The sequence below is a fragment of the Berghia stephanieae genome, chromosome 6, assembly GCF_034508935.2.
Source record: "Berghia stephanieae isolate SIO BIC M18660-M18661 chromosome 6, UCSD_Bste_1.3, whole genome shotgun sequence".
NCBI classification, from domain to species: domain Eukaryota; kingdom Metazoa; phylum Mollusca; class Gastropoda; order Nudibranchia; family Aeolidiidae; genus Berghia; species Berghia stephanieae.
Window position 1 is genome coordinate 1,151,907 of NC_088365.1, and position 17,500 is coordinate 1,169,406.

General features: G+C 37.1%; 2 protein-coding genes across 7 annotated transcripts in view; both read right to left on the bottom strand.

Moving 5' to 3' along the window:
- LOC144975946 (uncharacterized) overlaps positions 1 to 17,500 on the bottom strand; it is a 551,710-nt gene that overhangs the window by 208,758 nt on the left and 325,452 nt on the right. The gene's annotated exons all lie outside the window — the stretch shown is intronic.
- Positions 10,364 to 17,500, bottom strand: part of LOC144975935 (organic cation/carnitine transporter 2-like) — a 16,543-nt gene continuing 9,406 nt past the window's right edge. For all 6 annotated transcript variants that reach the window (XM_078920139.1, XM_078920144.1, XM_078920140.1 and 3 more), the window contains one exon: positions 10,364 to 16,318. In XM_078920139.1, coding sequence (XP_078776265.1) covers positions 14,676 to 16,318 — 1,643 coding nt within the window. In that variant the 3' untranslated portion in view covers positions 10,364 to 14,675. The remainder of the gene's footprint in view (positions 16,319 to 17,500) is intronic.

Consider the following 17,500-nt stretch of genomic DNA (forward strand, 5'->3'; position numbering starts at 1 on the left):
ACCAGCTATTTTCAGAATTTTCCCCAAAACTTCACACCTTCTCAACACAAAAACAAACATTTCTTACTCAAACAGAAAAGCAACAAGCACATTCTATATAATATTGTTCGACAATAATATGACCTCTATCACAGAATGTCATCTTTTTATAGCTATAGCAAAAAGAAATTAAATCTGGATAAGAAAAGTGACGGGTGCATCGTGAGGGTGGTAAGGAGAGGGTTAAATGACCCTAATCTTGTCAACATTCTCAATCCTATGTGCGGCTATGTGGTCTTGTGGTATGACACTCGCTTTCGGATCCGAAGGTCCTGGGTTCGAGCCTCGCCTGGCGCATAGTTGAGTCCTTGGAGAAGGCTCTTTACTCACATTCTCTCACCGCACTCAGGTGTAAAATGAGTACCTGACCGTTAAAAGCGTTGTCTCTGTCGAAAAAATTATAACATCACCTAACAGGCGTCATGTCATGTCCTAAATGTTAAATGTTGCTGTTGGCCAGGGACCCCTTGTAAAGCGCTTTGAGCACATTTAGTGGATATTGCGCTATATAAAAGCTAAAAAAATATATCAAAATATTCAAGAGACCCAGTTACACAAAGACTGCTGGGTGGACAGGCAGGAGACTCATAAGCTGTAGAAACCGGGGTATACTCCGGTTCTACGGGTATTATGGCTCTGAAGCACTTCATTTTTTATTGCAAGTATAATAAATTAGTCATTTCCTTCTCACCTCCCACGGTGGACAGAAGGCCATTTGCTGTGTCTTCTATCCACCAATAATATCTGTTTTCTGCGTTGCGTTCTGTACTTGTCTTGGAATTGGGTTAATTGTTTTTCTCCTGGCCCTTGACCGAGTCCTTGGCCGAGATGGAAACAATCAACTGTATGGTTTTTGTTTTAGGAGGTGATATTTTTTTTCCTAGTAAATCATCTTCCTGTTGTGTAATGATTGTTATATTTTTGTTTTGAACATATCATGTGACATTTGAGTGTGCTCCTTTTAGTGGGATCCTGTGCTGGTATCGCTGGATGAGACGTTTAGGTGATCTGAAACTATGTATATTGATGGTATGCTCTTGAAATCTACATATTATGTTCCCTATTTTTTCTTGTATTCTTCTCTCTGCTTTGACTGGCACTTTTTCATACTCACTTTTTTCGATCTTTATTCTGACATAACTTGGATCTTATTAGTTCATTTTCTGGCTGCTGCCATCCGCTGTTTCTCTTCCCAGTCCACAAGGAAGCTTTTGTCACAGATTGGGATGAGTACCAACCTTCACGTACAGTACAAATCATACCGACGTGATAAATGGATTACAATCATAATTTCAGGTCAATTCGTGGAGAATGAGTTGAGAAATCTAGCAAACTGAATTAAGTTGTGCAGGGGCAGCGTAGCTCAGCGGTACGATCTTTACTTCGTACCCGAAATGTACCGAGTTCGATCACCCGCCGCTGCGCTGTGTGGCTTTGAGCAAGTCTCATCGGTCTAGCTTGATTTGCGGCGCTGCACTGCGCCTGACGCCTGGGTTATTCCAGCCTTCTTTTGGAATAGACCCTAGAGACAAATTTCCCCTATGGGATGAATAAAGAGAATTTTATTTATTTATTTATTTATTTAGACTTTGAAAATGTGAGAGGTCATAATTTAGGCCATACTCTCAAACGTTAAAAGTTGAAACGAGAACCGCTTCAGGATCTCATCTCGTACATCATGGGCTTCGCCGACAATAGAGCAGAATGAAACATACACCTGAGTACATTGAGAAAATGTGAATAAAAAGGTTTTTCCAGGGACTCAACTATGAGGAGTACGAAGTGAATAGAATTAGATAGTCTTCGTTTTGGGGAGTTTTATGGTCAAAGGGAGGTAACTCATGAATTGTTTTGATGACTAGAATATTGACGGAGTTGCATATCTTGTCTTCACGTTAAAAGCTGAAACGAGAACCGTTTCACGATCACATATCGTACATCACGGTCTTCGCCGACAATAGAGCAGAATGAAATTTTAACATCTCGTCCGACTACGACTGCGGATACATGATAAATTATGGGTTTTCCGCCCTGGGAGTGCGGAGTAAATAGAATTAAATATGGGCTTCGTATTGGTTTGTTTATTGTCAAAGGGAGGTAACTCATGAATTTTTTTTGACGACTAGAATATTGACGGAGTTGCATATCTTGTCACACATTTTTTGTTTAGCTTCAGTTGAAAACAAAAAGAAAAAAAAAGAATTAAACTTGAACTTTTATATTGCGCAATATCCACTAAACAGGCACAAAGCGCTTTACAAAGGGCCCCTAACCAACAGTAACATGTAGAACATGTAGCATGTAGAACGAGACATGATGCATGTTAGGCAATATTACAATTTTTCCGACAGAGACAACGCTGTTAAGGGCCAGGTACTCATTTTACACCTGAGTACATTGAGAAAATGTGAGTAAAGAGCCTTTTCCAAGGACTCAACTATGCGCCGAGCGAGGCTCGAACTCAGTACCTTCCGATCCGAAAGCGAGTGTCATACCACTAGACCACATAGCCGCACTCTGATCTCTGTTTAGGCTTTTTTTCTTGCTGTTGTTTTTTTTTTTTTCTCCCTTTTAAACATTTCTTTTTAATTTGATCTTATCTCATTATGATTTCAGTCAAGCCTAACTAGTAAAATTCTATTAAAAGAAATACCTTTTGGAGAGTGTTTTGTTTCTTGTACATCACAAAATTGACATTGACATTTTATAATTAATTGAACAAAAGTGTGAGGTCAAATACTACTGGTTCCAATCTTATTGGAAGTGTAAAACCAGTCTTCTGGAGGACTGGATCTATACCTTTTGCAAATTATGATATTCTGGTTTCAGAGGGATAATATCTTATTTTCTTGTCTAAATAAATGCTGGTCGTCAATAAAAATCATCATCTATCCTCGTTCTTTTACGCTGCTTCATAATCGTAAGAGTGTCTAGCCTATGCATTCTGCTACTAAAATTATAGTAACGCCACATTATTATGATTCAATATGAAACATTTTCATTGTTCACAATTATCACTCTCTAGATAACTAGTTACACACTTCCAATGAGTTTTGAACCGGAATAGAGGAAGGTGTGACCGCATGACTTCCTTCTCTTCCCCATTAATTTGATCATTTGAATTGTGAGTTAATGAGGAGGTCAGCGTGCCTCAGCGGTACGGTCTTTGCTTTGTACCCGAAAGGTACCGAGTTCGATCACCCGCCGCTGCTCTGTGTGGCCTTGAGCAATCCATCTCGCTCTAGCTCAGTTTGCGGCGCTGCACTGCGGCTAACTCCTGGGTTATTCCAGTGTCCCCTTGGAATAGACCTTAGAGACCCCTATGGGATGAATAAAGGGAATTTTATTTTCATTTTGAAAAATATTATTATGCAACAAGTCTATAGCGACGTGCACATAATAGCAGGTATGACAACCGATCTCAAATAGGCTTCAACATTCATGACATCACTTCCCTCGTAATGACGCATGGTAACTTAGTAAATGACTCTAAACTATCGGAACAATGGCGGACGCCCTTAAGAAATATTTCTCCGACGAGCATAAGAGCGTATCCAGAGGAAAAAAAACCCTTTATAAATCTGATCATGTTTTGACTTTTACACATTCTGATCACATGATATATGAAAAGTTCTAGCCAGCATGAGGAATAAAAAGTACCAATTTTCTTTGTTTAGAACCACGATGGCCGCCGTTTTGGGCGACGTGACATCAGACTATTGAATCCAATTATGGGCTTGATTTAGTATTTCCGTCGTACTCTGGAAAAACCCATATTTAAAAATTTGGCCAGAAAACTCGTCCTTCAAATATCGATCGATTTAAATGTCCCTCAACATGGCAAAATCACTCAAACCTGAGACTTCGCTAAATCACAGGTTTAAGAGGATTTTTTTTGTCAACTGAAAATGGCTGGTAAGGAGAGGGTTAAAATGAGGAAACATGAGCTTTTATATAGCGCAATATCCACTAAACGTACCCAAAGAACTTTACAAGGGTCCCTAGCTAACAGTAACACTTTACATGTAGGACGTGACATGACGCCTGGTAGGCGATATTATATATTTTTTTGACAGAGACAACGCTGTTAACGGCCAGGTGCTCATTTTACACCTGAGTACGGGGATAGAATGGGAATAAATAATATTTTCCAAGGACTCAACTATGCGCCGAACAAGGCTCGAACCCATGACCTTCAGATCCGATAGCGAGTGTCATACCACAAGACCTCATGGTCACACCTGGGTGTTAAAAGCGTTGTCTGTGTCGAAAAAATAAAATTAATATTTCCGGGGACTGAGTTCCTTCTACACAACAACAAAGCCACAGAATAGAAATACAATGCATCATTTAGAGAGAGCATTCATAGTTCTATTATAATGAATCTGATCAGCATGAAATCATTCAGGATGATATTGATTCTCTATTTGAATAGTCAAAGAAGAGGCAATTAAAATTTAAAGTATGACTAATATATTTTATTATATTTTACCATTTAAAAAATTAGTAATAATAATAATAATAATAATAATAATAATAATAATAATAATAATAATAATAATAATAATAATAATAATAATGATAATAATAATAATAATAATAATAATAATAATAATAATAATAATAAATAATAATAAAATAATAATAATAATAATAATAATAATAATATAATAATAATAATAATAATAATAATAATAATAATAATAATAATATACGATAATAATAATAATAATAATAATAATAATAATAATAATAATAATAATAATAATAATAATAATAATAATAATAATAATAATAATAATATATAATAATAATAATAATAATAATAATAATAATAATAATAATAATAATAATAAGAAGAAGAAGAAGAAGAAGAAGAAGAAGAAGAAGAAGAAGAAGAAGAAGAAGAAGAAGAAGAAGAAGAAGAAGAAGAAGAAGAAGAAGAAGAAGAATGAAGATGATGATTATGGTGATGATGATGATGATGATGATGATGATGATGATGATGATGATGATGATGATGATGATGATGATGATGATGGTGGTGGTGGTGGTGATGATGATGAGCATGCTCATCTTATACTACTGATAGTGATGATGATTTTGATAGTGGTATCAGAATAACAAATTAATTGATTGATTAATTTTTGAATTCAATTTGATCTTATTAATTTTTATTTAAATTTTTATTTATCTATTCATATATTTGTTTGTTTGTTTATTTAGTTATTTATCCATTTTTTATTTATCTTTCAAACTTTAAATCGTCATATGGATATAATTGTTTCCATTTGTTTCATGATTTTGTAGACTGGTTTGTAAATGTTGACAAGTAAAATGCATGACATCTGAAACAATGTAAAACTATAATCTATCAGAGAATTATGTATGATTATTATCGTTTTTGCTTTCCTGATTTTTTTTTGTCATTAATATTTCATTGTACTATAAACTTTGTACATTTATGATTCATTCGATCATAACCACTTTTCAATTACCAGTATTCTATGATAGTATATTTCGATTTTACATTGCCGAATTGATACATTTTCCTGACATTCAAAGTTGTGCAAAACTGTCTGTGAATGATACAATGCAAGCTACTCGTATATGAGATTCTGTAATTATAAACTACTGTATAAGGCATTTAAAGGATAATTCCTATTAAGATAAGATAAGATAAGATTCTGGCCCTATTATTGTCAAAATGTCATGATCGAACAAACGATGAATTTTCGTTTGACTTTTATTAACCAGTTAACTGCCGTACGCTAGAAAACCTCGTAGTTAAAAATTTTGCCAGAGAACTCGTCCTTCAAATATCCATCGATTTAAATGACCCTCATCTTGGCAAAAACTCTTAAACCTGGGTCTTCCTTTAGTCCCAGGTTTGAGAGTTTTGCCAAGATGAGGGACAGTTAACTAGATAGATATTTGAAGGACAAGTTTTCTGGCCAAATTTTTTTAATGCATGTTTTTCCGTTTACGGTAATTAACTGGTTAATAAACGCTTCCACCTGTGGCTACATGAGGGTATTAAAACATACATACAACAATATATATATATATATATATATATATATATATATATATATATTATATACCTCTACATAACATTATACATGGTCCATAAACTGTAGAGCATAATATGTTTTGAATTCCTGTAATGTATTTTATCATAATAGATCTTCTATATCCTATTTTTATATCAATGTGTTTTTTTAACTTAGTTTTATTTAATATCATAATGTACTCGTATTATTGATGTTTTAATGTAAAGCGCCAGTGAATAATTTAATTGGAACTACAACAACAACCACAACCCGGGTTCCACCTCTTTCCAGAGGTCGGATGTCATGGCTTTCCATCCTTCACGGTCCATTGCAGCCTCGTTACAGTCTGCCATGCGCCGTCCTGTAGCTTCCTTGATGCCATCTGTCCAGGATTTCCTTTGTCTTCCTCTGCCTCTCTTTCCTTCAATTCTTCCCTCCATTATCCTTTTTTCGAGACTATCATGTCTTCGCATATGTCCAAAATATGACAGCTTTTTGTGCTTCACAGTCAAAAGAAATTCTTTTTGTTTTTTGGCCCATTAGGTCGAGGACTTCGATGTTTGTTTTTCTTGCTGTCCAAGGTATTTTCAGTATTCTCCTGTACGTCCACATCTCAAAAGCTTCAATACGTTGTTCTGTCTGTGCGGTTAGTGTCCACGTTTCACAACCATAAAAGAAAATGGACCACACATAGCATTTGGTGCATCTCATTCGTGTTCTGATGGAGATATTTGTGTTGTTGAGGATTGCCTTTAGTTTCATGAACGCATTTTTGGCCAGCATTATTTGTCTCCTGATCTCTTTGTCAGACTTTGCATCGGATGTTACCAACTGCCCCAAGTACGTGAACTCCTTTACTTGTTCCACTGGACACTCTTCTATTTCTATATCTATGTCTATGGGCTCTTTCTTTTTTGTTATCACCATTGTTTTTGTCTTCTTCGCATTCATGAACAGCCCCTTTTCTTTACTCTCCTCTTTCACTTTTGAAATTAGCTTCTGTAGGTCTTCCTTACTTTCCGCCAACAGGACAGTATCGTCAGCGTAACGTAAATTGTTGATGTTGTGGCCACCAACCTTCAACCCTTGTGCTGTTTCTACTTGCCGAAATATAGACTCTGTGTATAAATTAAACAAGCAAGGAGACATAACACATCCCTGGCGCACTCCTTTCTTGATTTCAATTGCATCTGTTGTATCTGCCTGCACTTTTATCTGAGCCTTTTGCTGCCAGTACAGATTAGCGATTAGAGCCACATCATTCTCTTCCACACCTATTGCCACAAGGTCCTGGATAAGTTTCTGATGACTAACAGAATCAAATGCCTTTGAGTAGTCGATAAAACAGGCATATATGTCTTTTTGGACCTCTAAGTATTTTTCTGACAGGATTTTTAAGTCGAAAATTGCCTCCCTGGTGCCACTGTTCTTTTTGAATCCAGTTTGCTGTTCTGAAATCTCACGATCTACTTTTGACGAGATTCTTTTCAGGATTATTGTCAGGAGGAGTTTCAGTAGATGGCACATAAGACTGATTGTTCTGTAGTCCGAACACTCAATTGCACCCGCTTTCTTGGGTAGCAGTATGAAGATAGAAGTGCGAAGGTCTTCTGGGATGTGCGTTGACTCGTATATTTCATTCATAAGGTCCGTTATCACATCAACACCAAATTCACCCAGTGCTTGCAGCATTTCTGTTGACACCCCATCTATTCCATTTGCCTTCCCTGTTTTCATGCAGTATAGGGCTTTCTCTACTTCTAATTTTAGGATTGTGGGTCCCCGTAGAAAGGACTGTATATGGTTGTCACCTCTGTCCGCATTGAATAGCTCCTCCACGTATTCTTTCCATCTATTGGCGATTTCTTCCACCTCAAAGAGGAGTCTACCTGATTTATCTTTGATGCAACCGCCAGACTGAGCGTTTTTATATGTGAATTTCTTGATTTCAGCAAACATTGGTCCAGGGTTTCTCTCATGTGATAGCTTCTCAATACGGTGGCACTTTTCATCAAGCCAGTCTTCTTTAGCCTGGATACACTTTTTCTTTACTGATTTGTCCAGTTCATTGTACCTAGGGGTGCCCTTTGAATGTTTCCGTTCTCTCATAAGATTCAAAATCTCATTCGTCATCCATTCTTTCTTTGCCTCTTTAGATTTTTTGTTTAGCATTTTCTCGTTTGTAGTTGTTGTTGCACCTTTAAGAGAGGACCATTGTTTATCAATTCTACTCTTATACGTTTCTTCTGTTTCTTTATTTGTGCCTTCTTGTTCTTCCATAAGACAAAATACGTATTTTCTACTTCTACAGCATATTTCGCTCTTAGCTCCTCGTTTCTAAGTTCAGCTAGGTCGTACTTTATGTGTACGTCCCTTTTCTGTTTGGGAATTTTTAGTTTAACTTTTATTTTCACCATGATGGGAACATGGTCCGATCCAATGTCAGCACCCGGGAAAGTTTTACATTGGGTCACACAGTTTTTGAATCTGGTTTTGATGAGAAAATAATCTATTTGGTTTCTGTATATATCTCCTGGGCTCTTCCAAGTGTATAGGCGCCTCTTTGGTTGTTTGAATATGGTGTTTATTATGGTCATGTCGTGGGACTCGCAAAATTGGACCAGACGTTCACCCCTCTCGTTGGACTCTCCTAGACCACAACTTCCCATGCATGGTGAGATTGCTGCGTTTCCAACTTTCGCATTGAAATCCCCCATTACGACAACAATGTCACTTGATTTTATGCATTTGAGGGCCTTGTTTACATTTTCATAATGTGCCTCGACCTCCTCATCTGGGTGATCACTCGTTGGTGCATAAATTTGTAGGAGCACTAAATCAAAAGGTTTAGCTTGGATTTTGCACATTAGGATACGGTCATTCACGGGCCGATACCCAGTTACTGATTTAGCAATTTTGTTTTTCATCAGGATGCCAACGCCTCTGTTGTGCTGAGTATTTCCGGAGTAAATAAAAGTGTAGCTGTCTCTTTTTATTACAGTAATAAAAATAAAAAATAAAAAGAGACAGCCACACTTTTATCTTTTATTTTTTTTTATAATTGGAACTAGGCGCAATATAAATTAATTACATATACAGGTATATGGTTTTACGTCTCCATTTTGCTCGGAATGGATTATTATTAATTGATTGCATGAAAAGTTTTAGAGCGACATTAGTCAGGCCAAAAGTACGAGTTGTAAACCAAACGAGTATAATTTTGTAAAACCCGAATGGGGGTCCCGATATTATCAGTCATCGGGCAGCCTGGCCTGTTAGATTTGGTGGGAGAAAGAGACATTAATTTGTGAATGTGGAGAGGGGAAGCAGGATAGGATGCCACACATGTTTTGTAGGACTGTGCAAAGTACAATGAGCAAAGGGTGACCATTTGGCCCGATAGGGTCGACGCTCTATTATGGGTGTAACCAGGAGTCCCTGCATCTTGTTGATCTTAAGCCATAAATATATCATGAGGAGAGGAAGAAGAAGAAGAAGAAGACTTGAGGTGGTATATACAGCAATATTCACATAGGGCCTGTTCGTCAGTGCTGACAAAGACCTTTTCGTCATTACTGGGTTATTCCATTAATCCCAGGCCAAATTATTCCCTAACACGTAGACAAATTAATTTGATTTCAGTTTATTGCGATATATGCCGTGAGGGCAACGGAATGACTCTCGTTGTTTTATGCAACCATGAGATTCTTGTTATGTTATTTTGTCCATTCTGTTCATTAGGGGGCGAAGTGGTCGAGTGGTTAAGGCATTGCACTGTAACCTGGAAGGACCCTGGTTCAAGCCCCGCTGCAGGCAATTTTGTTAAATTTTTTTGGGCAAGATTATTAATCCCCACTTTGCTCACTTGGACAATATAGGTGATTCCTGTCGAAATCAGACATCTTGTTTGATGAATTATCTATGTTCTATCTGTATGGAATGCCTAGGCGACAATATCTTATGGTGCTGTGGCGGAAGGGCATACTATTTTGTTGTTTTTAACTATCTTTAGTTTGGTGTTTTTTTGTTTGTTTGTTTGTTTGTTTTAGCTTGCCCATTCAGCCCACGCCAGCTGTTGCTGGTTTCAGTTCTAAATTCATAATCAAGAGCATGACGAAGCAAGAAGAGGGAACAAAAGAGGGAACAAAACTGAGCGTAAAATGACAATCGTTGAAGCACGAGAAAAACAGCTGGTTTTGTTTAGGAAACCCATTTGGATGACAAAAGCAGTTAAACACATGATAAATAAGAAACAAAAACTATTCGAAATATATGAGAAACATAGATCACTATCTTATTACGAAAGCTATGTAACAATACGAAATAAAGCTAAAATTGCTATATCAGATGCAATTAAATTACATGAATCTAAATTGGCTCGAGAATGTAAAGCTAATACAAAATGTTACAGGAAATATGTCAATTCTAAACTTAAAAGAAAAACTGGTGTCGGCGCCTTGCTAAAAGACGATGGTGCAAGCACCGTGTCTGATATGGAAAAGGCTGAAGTGTTAAATATATATATTTCTCAGATGTTTTTGTAAATAAGGCTCACGCTAATATCCCATTCGTTGACAATAACAATGATGGGAATTATATTACTGAATTTTTTTTATTTCGTAAAATGAAATTATCGAAAAGTTGTTATCACTTAATGTATCAAAGAGCATTAGTCCGGATGGTCACCATCCTCGTTTACTCAAGGAGATTGCGACACAAATAAGCCATCACTTTTCTATTATATTTAACAAATCTCTATCAGATGGTGAAATTCCAGAAGACTGGAAATTAGCCAATATGACTGCCATTTACAAAAAAGGAAATAGAAACGAACCTGGAAATTACAGACCTATTAGTTTAACGTGTATTTTATGTAAAGATATGGAATCCATTCTTAAATATAGAATCATGAATTTTTTTAGAAAATCACAAAATGTTAAGTAATTGTCAACACGGTTTTAGAGAGAAAAGCTCTTGTGTAACTCAGTTATTACATGTCGTGGAAGATTTTACCAGCATGATTGATGATGGCAAATGTAATAATATTATATATTTTGATTTCAGTAAAGTATTTTATTGTGTTCCCCGTGAGAGACTATTCAGAAAAATGAAATCATATGGTATAACAGGGCCGATTTATGATTGCATAAAATGTTTTCTATCCAATAGAAAGCAGAGGATAGTTGTAAAAGTCGAAATGTCACGTTATAAATGTGTGACCAGTGGAGTACCTCAAGGAAGTGTCTTAAGTCTAATACTTTTTATTGTATATATTAATGACTTACCAAATTCCATTATATCAAATTGTAGATTGTTTGCAGATGATACTAAAATTCATAATGAATCTGATAAGAGTGAAATCATTCAGGATGATATTAATTCTCTATTTGAATGGTCAAGGAAGTGGCAATTAAAATTTAATATCAACAAGTGCAAGGTATTGCATGTTGGAAAGAAAAATCTTAATCACATCTATTACTCAGATAACTCTAATTCAAATTATTTTGCCTGATACAAATTTTGAAAGGGATCTTGGTGTTGTGTATGACCCACATTTGAACTTCGATGTGCATATCAATGATTGTACAACAAAAGCTAATCGCATGTTGGGAATCATACAGGAGTTTTACTTAGTTGGATAATAGCATGTTTCTTTTGTTATTTAAAACTATTATAAGACCTGTTCTTGAGTACGGGAACAATGTTTGGAGCCCAATATATCCAAGGCAGTCAATAGGTATGATAATATTTATTTTGTTTCCCGGGCTTGAGAACATGTCATATGACGAACGTTTAGCATTCCTCGATCTACCTGGTCTCAAATACAGAAGAATTAGGGGAGACTTAATTCAGCTCTACAAGATAATAAATAATATAAATGGTATAAATCCATCAAAAATTAGTTGATAGGGAGTTAAAGTCTCTGAGAGTATGTTTTATTCTATTTTACCTATTATAAAATAATAATAATAATAATAAGTTTTAAGAGTTTTTTACTCCCAAATGAAGCCATTTCAACGGATCGATATTTAAAAGGAAGAGGTTTTTGGTCAAATTTGTAAACATTGTATGAAATGTACAGGTAATATTATTTGACCAGAAAAATATTTGATAAGTTCCTGACCCCTTGTCCATCTGGTAGTGATTTGGGTAGCTGGGTCTGTTAGATCTGGTGAAAAGTACTTTGCAATAGAATAGCGTCGTATCTATATGGTATTAAGTGCGAGCTATTGTCCATTTCACGCTATAGAAACCGGGATAAAATCCGGTTTCGGCCGAATTGCTTTGAAAGTTTACAGACATAATATTTTAATAAGGAGGTAAATGTAATTGTTGCAATTTGTTCTATAGACTTTCTTCATATATTATAAACATTGCTAAATTATAATAATAATAGATCTTATTGTCCATAAATATGGCAATTTGTCATTTAGTTACACTTGTCATAACGTTATATGATAACTATAACATTGAACAGACACCTCTCTCTCTCTCTCTCTCTCTCTCTCTCTCTCTCTCCCTCTCTCTCTTCCTCTCTTTCTTTCACGCATGCGACATACACAACATTAACATTTCATTTCATTTTCAATTCGTTACATTCTGGCAATTCAACACCAAATATTATCATCATTATCAATTGGTCACTTCATCTAGCCTAACATTAAACAAATTAATCAGTCAATCAGTCAACGCATCAATCCTGGTTTTGCTGTACCATATGAAATATTCAACATTTTTATGCTGATGGAACGAACGTTGATTTATACTTGTTAGTTCCACATTTAATCTGACAAAACTTCTCCCAGATGGCAAAAGATCAAATTCATGGTATAAAATATGTTTTTTATTGTTGGTAATTGAGAATGCTTTCCTTTCTATTGCTTTTCCATGAATTCTTTCTACTTCATCAACAGGATGTTTATTATTTTTGATGCCTCTTTGTAATTCTAAATCATCATACAACGCTTATATAATATTAAGCGAAGGATAGGTCTTCAATCAACAAATCGCGAAATAAGATGAAATTAGTGGTGCACTTTTGTGTCGGAAGTAAACAAGGCCGCCGCCATTTCGATTCCTCGAGACAAAAACATTGATACGAACGATTTTTCCGAGGATTTGAAGCAGAACTCTAAACGTTAAAGTTTGAAGTACATCCATTCATTAATACGAACAATCATACAACGTTTAATACGTAAATGAGTGAAATGTTGTCATGAAACAAATAAATATCAAAGAATTCATCACATAGGTGTAACTGTGCGTCGCTATTCAGCGCCGCCATTTTGAAAAAAAAAAAAACTATGTTGTTTTAACGGAGTTTAACGGATCGCGGATCGTGTACAGTTTAAATTCGTAGTAAAATTGTTCAAAGCAGTAAATATCAAGAATGTCATGTTTTGGTTATGTTGTCGCAGGCTCTTTGCTTTATTAACATCAGCACATAGAAACTCTGAGGAATGTAGAATAATCTAATGTCTATAAATAATACCTGATAAAACACTGATAAGAAGGGCTCTGCGATGGACACTAGTGCGGGGCGGTCCTTGGCAAGCTTAAGGACCACGGTCCTACGGTCCTTGGAAATGAAGACCGCAAGGACCGGTCCTTTTCGACATTGAACATTCCTGAGAGACTGTTGGAAATTCGAACCGGTTTGACCTTTGAGACCGTGGGATCGTTCATTCTTGAACCGTTAAAGACCGCTACACGATGAAAACCGTGGTCTACAGGACTAAAACACACGGAGTAGTCACACTCATTTCAAATTGTAACCTAATTAGAGAAGAGGGGTGATGCCTTCTTTATTTGCTCACCGTACTTCATTGTTACTTCGATAATTTAATAAAATTTGAAATTTATCCCCATTAACGGAGATAATGGCATCGCCCAAGGCGTTGATCGAGTTGTTCGTGGCGTTGATACACACACGCAACTCCTTCATGCCTTCACCATAGATCATTGTCATTGCGATCATTATGGTGTAGTAAATTTTGAAATTTACCCCGTATAATGGAATCGTCCAAGGCGTGCGCCTCCTGTTCCCCCCATCTCACACACGAAAGGGCGGTTTGCGGAGTGGAGGTTGGTGGTCGTCTGCCTGTATGGTCGTCTGTGTCGTTTAGTGTATGGCAAAGGGGGTGGGTGCGATTAATTAAGTGGGATGGGTGGTGATTGGTGGAAGATAGGCAACCGAAGGCAACGAATCGCTGGGGAAGTAGTAGGCTATGGCGCGAGACCGAAGGTGATAAGAAGTTAGGACCGCCGCCGATCTTCCCCTATGGGACCGGTCTTCGGTTCACAGCTAAAAGACCGTGGAACCGCCGGTCCAGACCGGTCTTCAGCGCGGCACTAATGGACAACCGAAGGAAAGAGGAAGCGCCCCAAGGAGACTAGAGCGACGTACCTGAGAGAGGGACAAAACAGAGAGGTCTGTCCCTCGAGATAGCCCCAAGAATAGATACTGACAAGACCAAGTCAAGAACCCTTGGATCGCCTCAAGTGCCAGCAGGCCCGGAGAGGATTGAGTGAGTGAGTATAAATAATACAAATCAACAAATGACATTTGCAAATCTCCAAAACTCAAACCTCGTAATCGTCTTCAAAATATTCTTTGAGCTCTCTCCCTTTAGTTTCCGGCAATTTTAAGATTAGAATACAGCATATCAGACTCATCAACCCCATGATTCCAAAACAGATGTAAATGGAACCTGTATCCTGTGGAATCAGGAAAGGGGCAGCTACGGCACCAATCCTGCTTACAAAGTTCCCGAAGGCAACGCCATTACTCCTCACAACAGTTGGATAGAATTCGCCTGTAAGGGCCGTAATGGCGGCTAAAGCCACCGGCGCTGACAGTTTTCCTAGGAGAGCAAGAACAAAAGCACTAATTTGTTTGATTTCCAAGTTTGCCCATAGTTCAAATCCTGCAGCCATTAGGAGACATGCGGCAGTTGTGGTTAGGAAAACAACGCACGCGGCCCTCCGACCCAGTTTATCTAAAGCTAATAAAGAAAAAGCCGTAAATGGAATATCGAAAGAATACATGATGATAAGGTTAATATAAAAATCGCCATACATTGACTTCACACCGAAACCTAAAGCATAGTAAACCATCGTGGGCACAAGCCAGGAAAATCCTATTATTATTGTATTAACTCTATATCCTTTTCGAAAAATGTCAAGAATTGTGTACGATTTCTCTTTTTGGATTTTTGGCGACGCATTTCCGTTTACCAGTGATCCATCTTCGATTTCCTGTGACTTGTTTTCCACTTTTGATAGCATATCTGTTTGACACATCCTCGTGTCACAATCTAACGTATTCATAGAAATCATTTTAGACGCAACTTGTTCAAATTTTTTGTACTTTTTCTTAACTTCTAACCACCTCAAACTTTCCGGAACCCAAAAAGCAGCTAAACAGGAAGTCAACGTCATCGCTCCTCCAATGATATGCATAAGTTTCCAGTCTTTACATAACATTGCGGTGACAGCGAAGACAATTCCACCCAAGTGCCAAGAGGGAATTATAACAAGCCGACCTCGCCATACACTTGTAAGGTACTCCGACGGAAGAAGATAAAAAAAATTAAGAAGAGACCCAAGTGTTATTCCCGTGAGAAATTTCATCGCTGCAAAAACTTGCCAGTCCGTCGCAAACACAGTAACAATACTTATAACACCACTAATTCCAAGTGCAAAAAATAGCGATCTTTTCCTTCCAAACGTATCACCAATCTGTCCAGAGGCAAACGCCCCGGTAAGCACCCCCGCCATTTGTATAGAAATTATAAGAGATAAAATCCAAGAATCGTCACAAAGAAGGTTAAATTCAGTAACGATTGTTGAAGTTTGTGGGTTAAACTCCACATTTTGGCATACTTTATGTATATGACATGCTTCCGTTGTGAATGGATACTCCCTAACGATGTCGTCAGAGCTAGCTTCTGTTAGATTATTAGAATAGGCGACCAAAACTGTTTCATCTGTGTTAGGTGTGCCATTGTAGATTATGTTGACGTTTCTCAACATTGTCGAACTGTTGCTCCTGGTGAAGGTGGTGTTGATTAAGCTTGGACATCTCCAGCCGGGGTTGTAGATGCCAAAAGCCATGAAGACCATTTGAAAGCACGTGACCACCTTGTTGACTACGTTGACCAGTAGCACTATTAGTACTTGGAAGGGTCCGCATCCTGACTCTTGGATTAAATGCTCGGCCTTTCCTGTAGAGAGATAATGTTTGGAAATTGTGTTAAATGTAACCAATCGAATCAACGTGGTCTTATTTGCGGCTATGTTGTCTTGTGGTATGACACTAGCTTTCGGACCGGAAGGTCATGGGTTCAAGCCACGCTCTTCGCGGCGCGTAGTTGAGTCTTTGGAAAAGGATCTTTACTCACATTATCTCACCGATCTCATGTATAAAATGACCAGCCCTTAACAGCGAGGTCTCTGTCGAAAAAAAATTTAATCAACTAACACCAGGCGTCTTGTCTAGTCCTACTTGTTACGTGTTGCTTTTTTCCAAGGGCCCTTTGTAAAGCGCTTTGAACGCTTTTAGTCTATATTTTGCTATATTGCTCACGTTTTTAAAATTCATTTATTATATTAGGTTGACCCACAAGCCTAATAGTGATTTAAAGCTAAAAAGGCTATATATCCATTGTCTTCATTACAACATATTATAAAGTTATCCAAAGCTTTGTACGTCATTGCTCTCGATTCAAAGGGAAGTCGTGACGTAAAACCCTTCTCTCTTCCAGTTCAAAACTCATTGGAAGTGTGTATCCACTCTTCAGGAGAACTACCAATGAATAAGTTACACTATACTGAAAGATGAGATGGCAGAACTATTTTAGTAGCAATATGTATAGGCAGGTTCTTATGATTACGGGGCGTAAAAGAGGGAGGATTTATTATCTTTGTTCACGACCAGTTTTTATTTAGGCTAGAAAATAAGATGCCTTCACTATGAAGCAAGAAGATTTAGACTTATAAAATTAACGAAAAAAAGAGATCATATAACACCAGTTCTCCAGGAATTGCACTGGCTTCCTGTGAAGTATAGGATAGAATTTAAGATATTGTCCTATGTTTTTAGATGTCTAGATGGATTGGCACCTGAATATTTGCAGGAACTGATTAAAAATTATGAACCCACTCGAAATTTTAGATCATCTCAGTTCCAACTTTTAAAGGTTACCACCTCAAAATCCACTTTCGGTGAAAAAGCCTTTTCATTCATAGCTCCACGCCTATGGAACACAATTAGTTCTCGGACAAAGTCCTGTAAAAATTTATCATCCTTCAGGATATGTCTGAAGACTGAGTTGTTCCGCGAGGCTTATTTTTCATGAAATAGATGTTGCTTTGATTTTGTTTTTTTGTATGCATGCTAATTATGT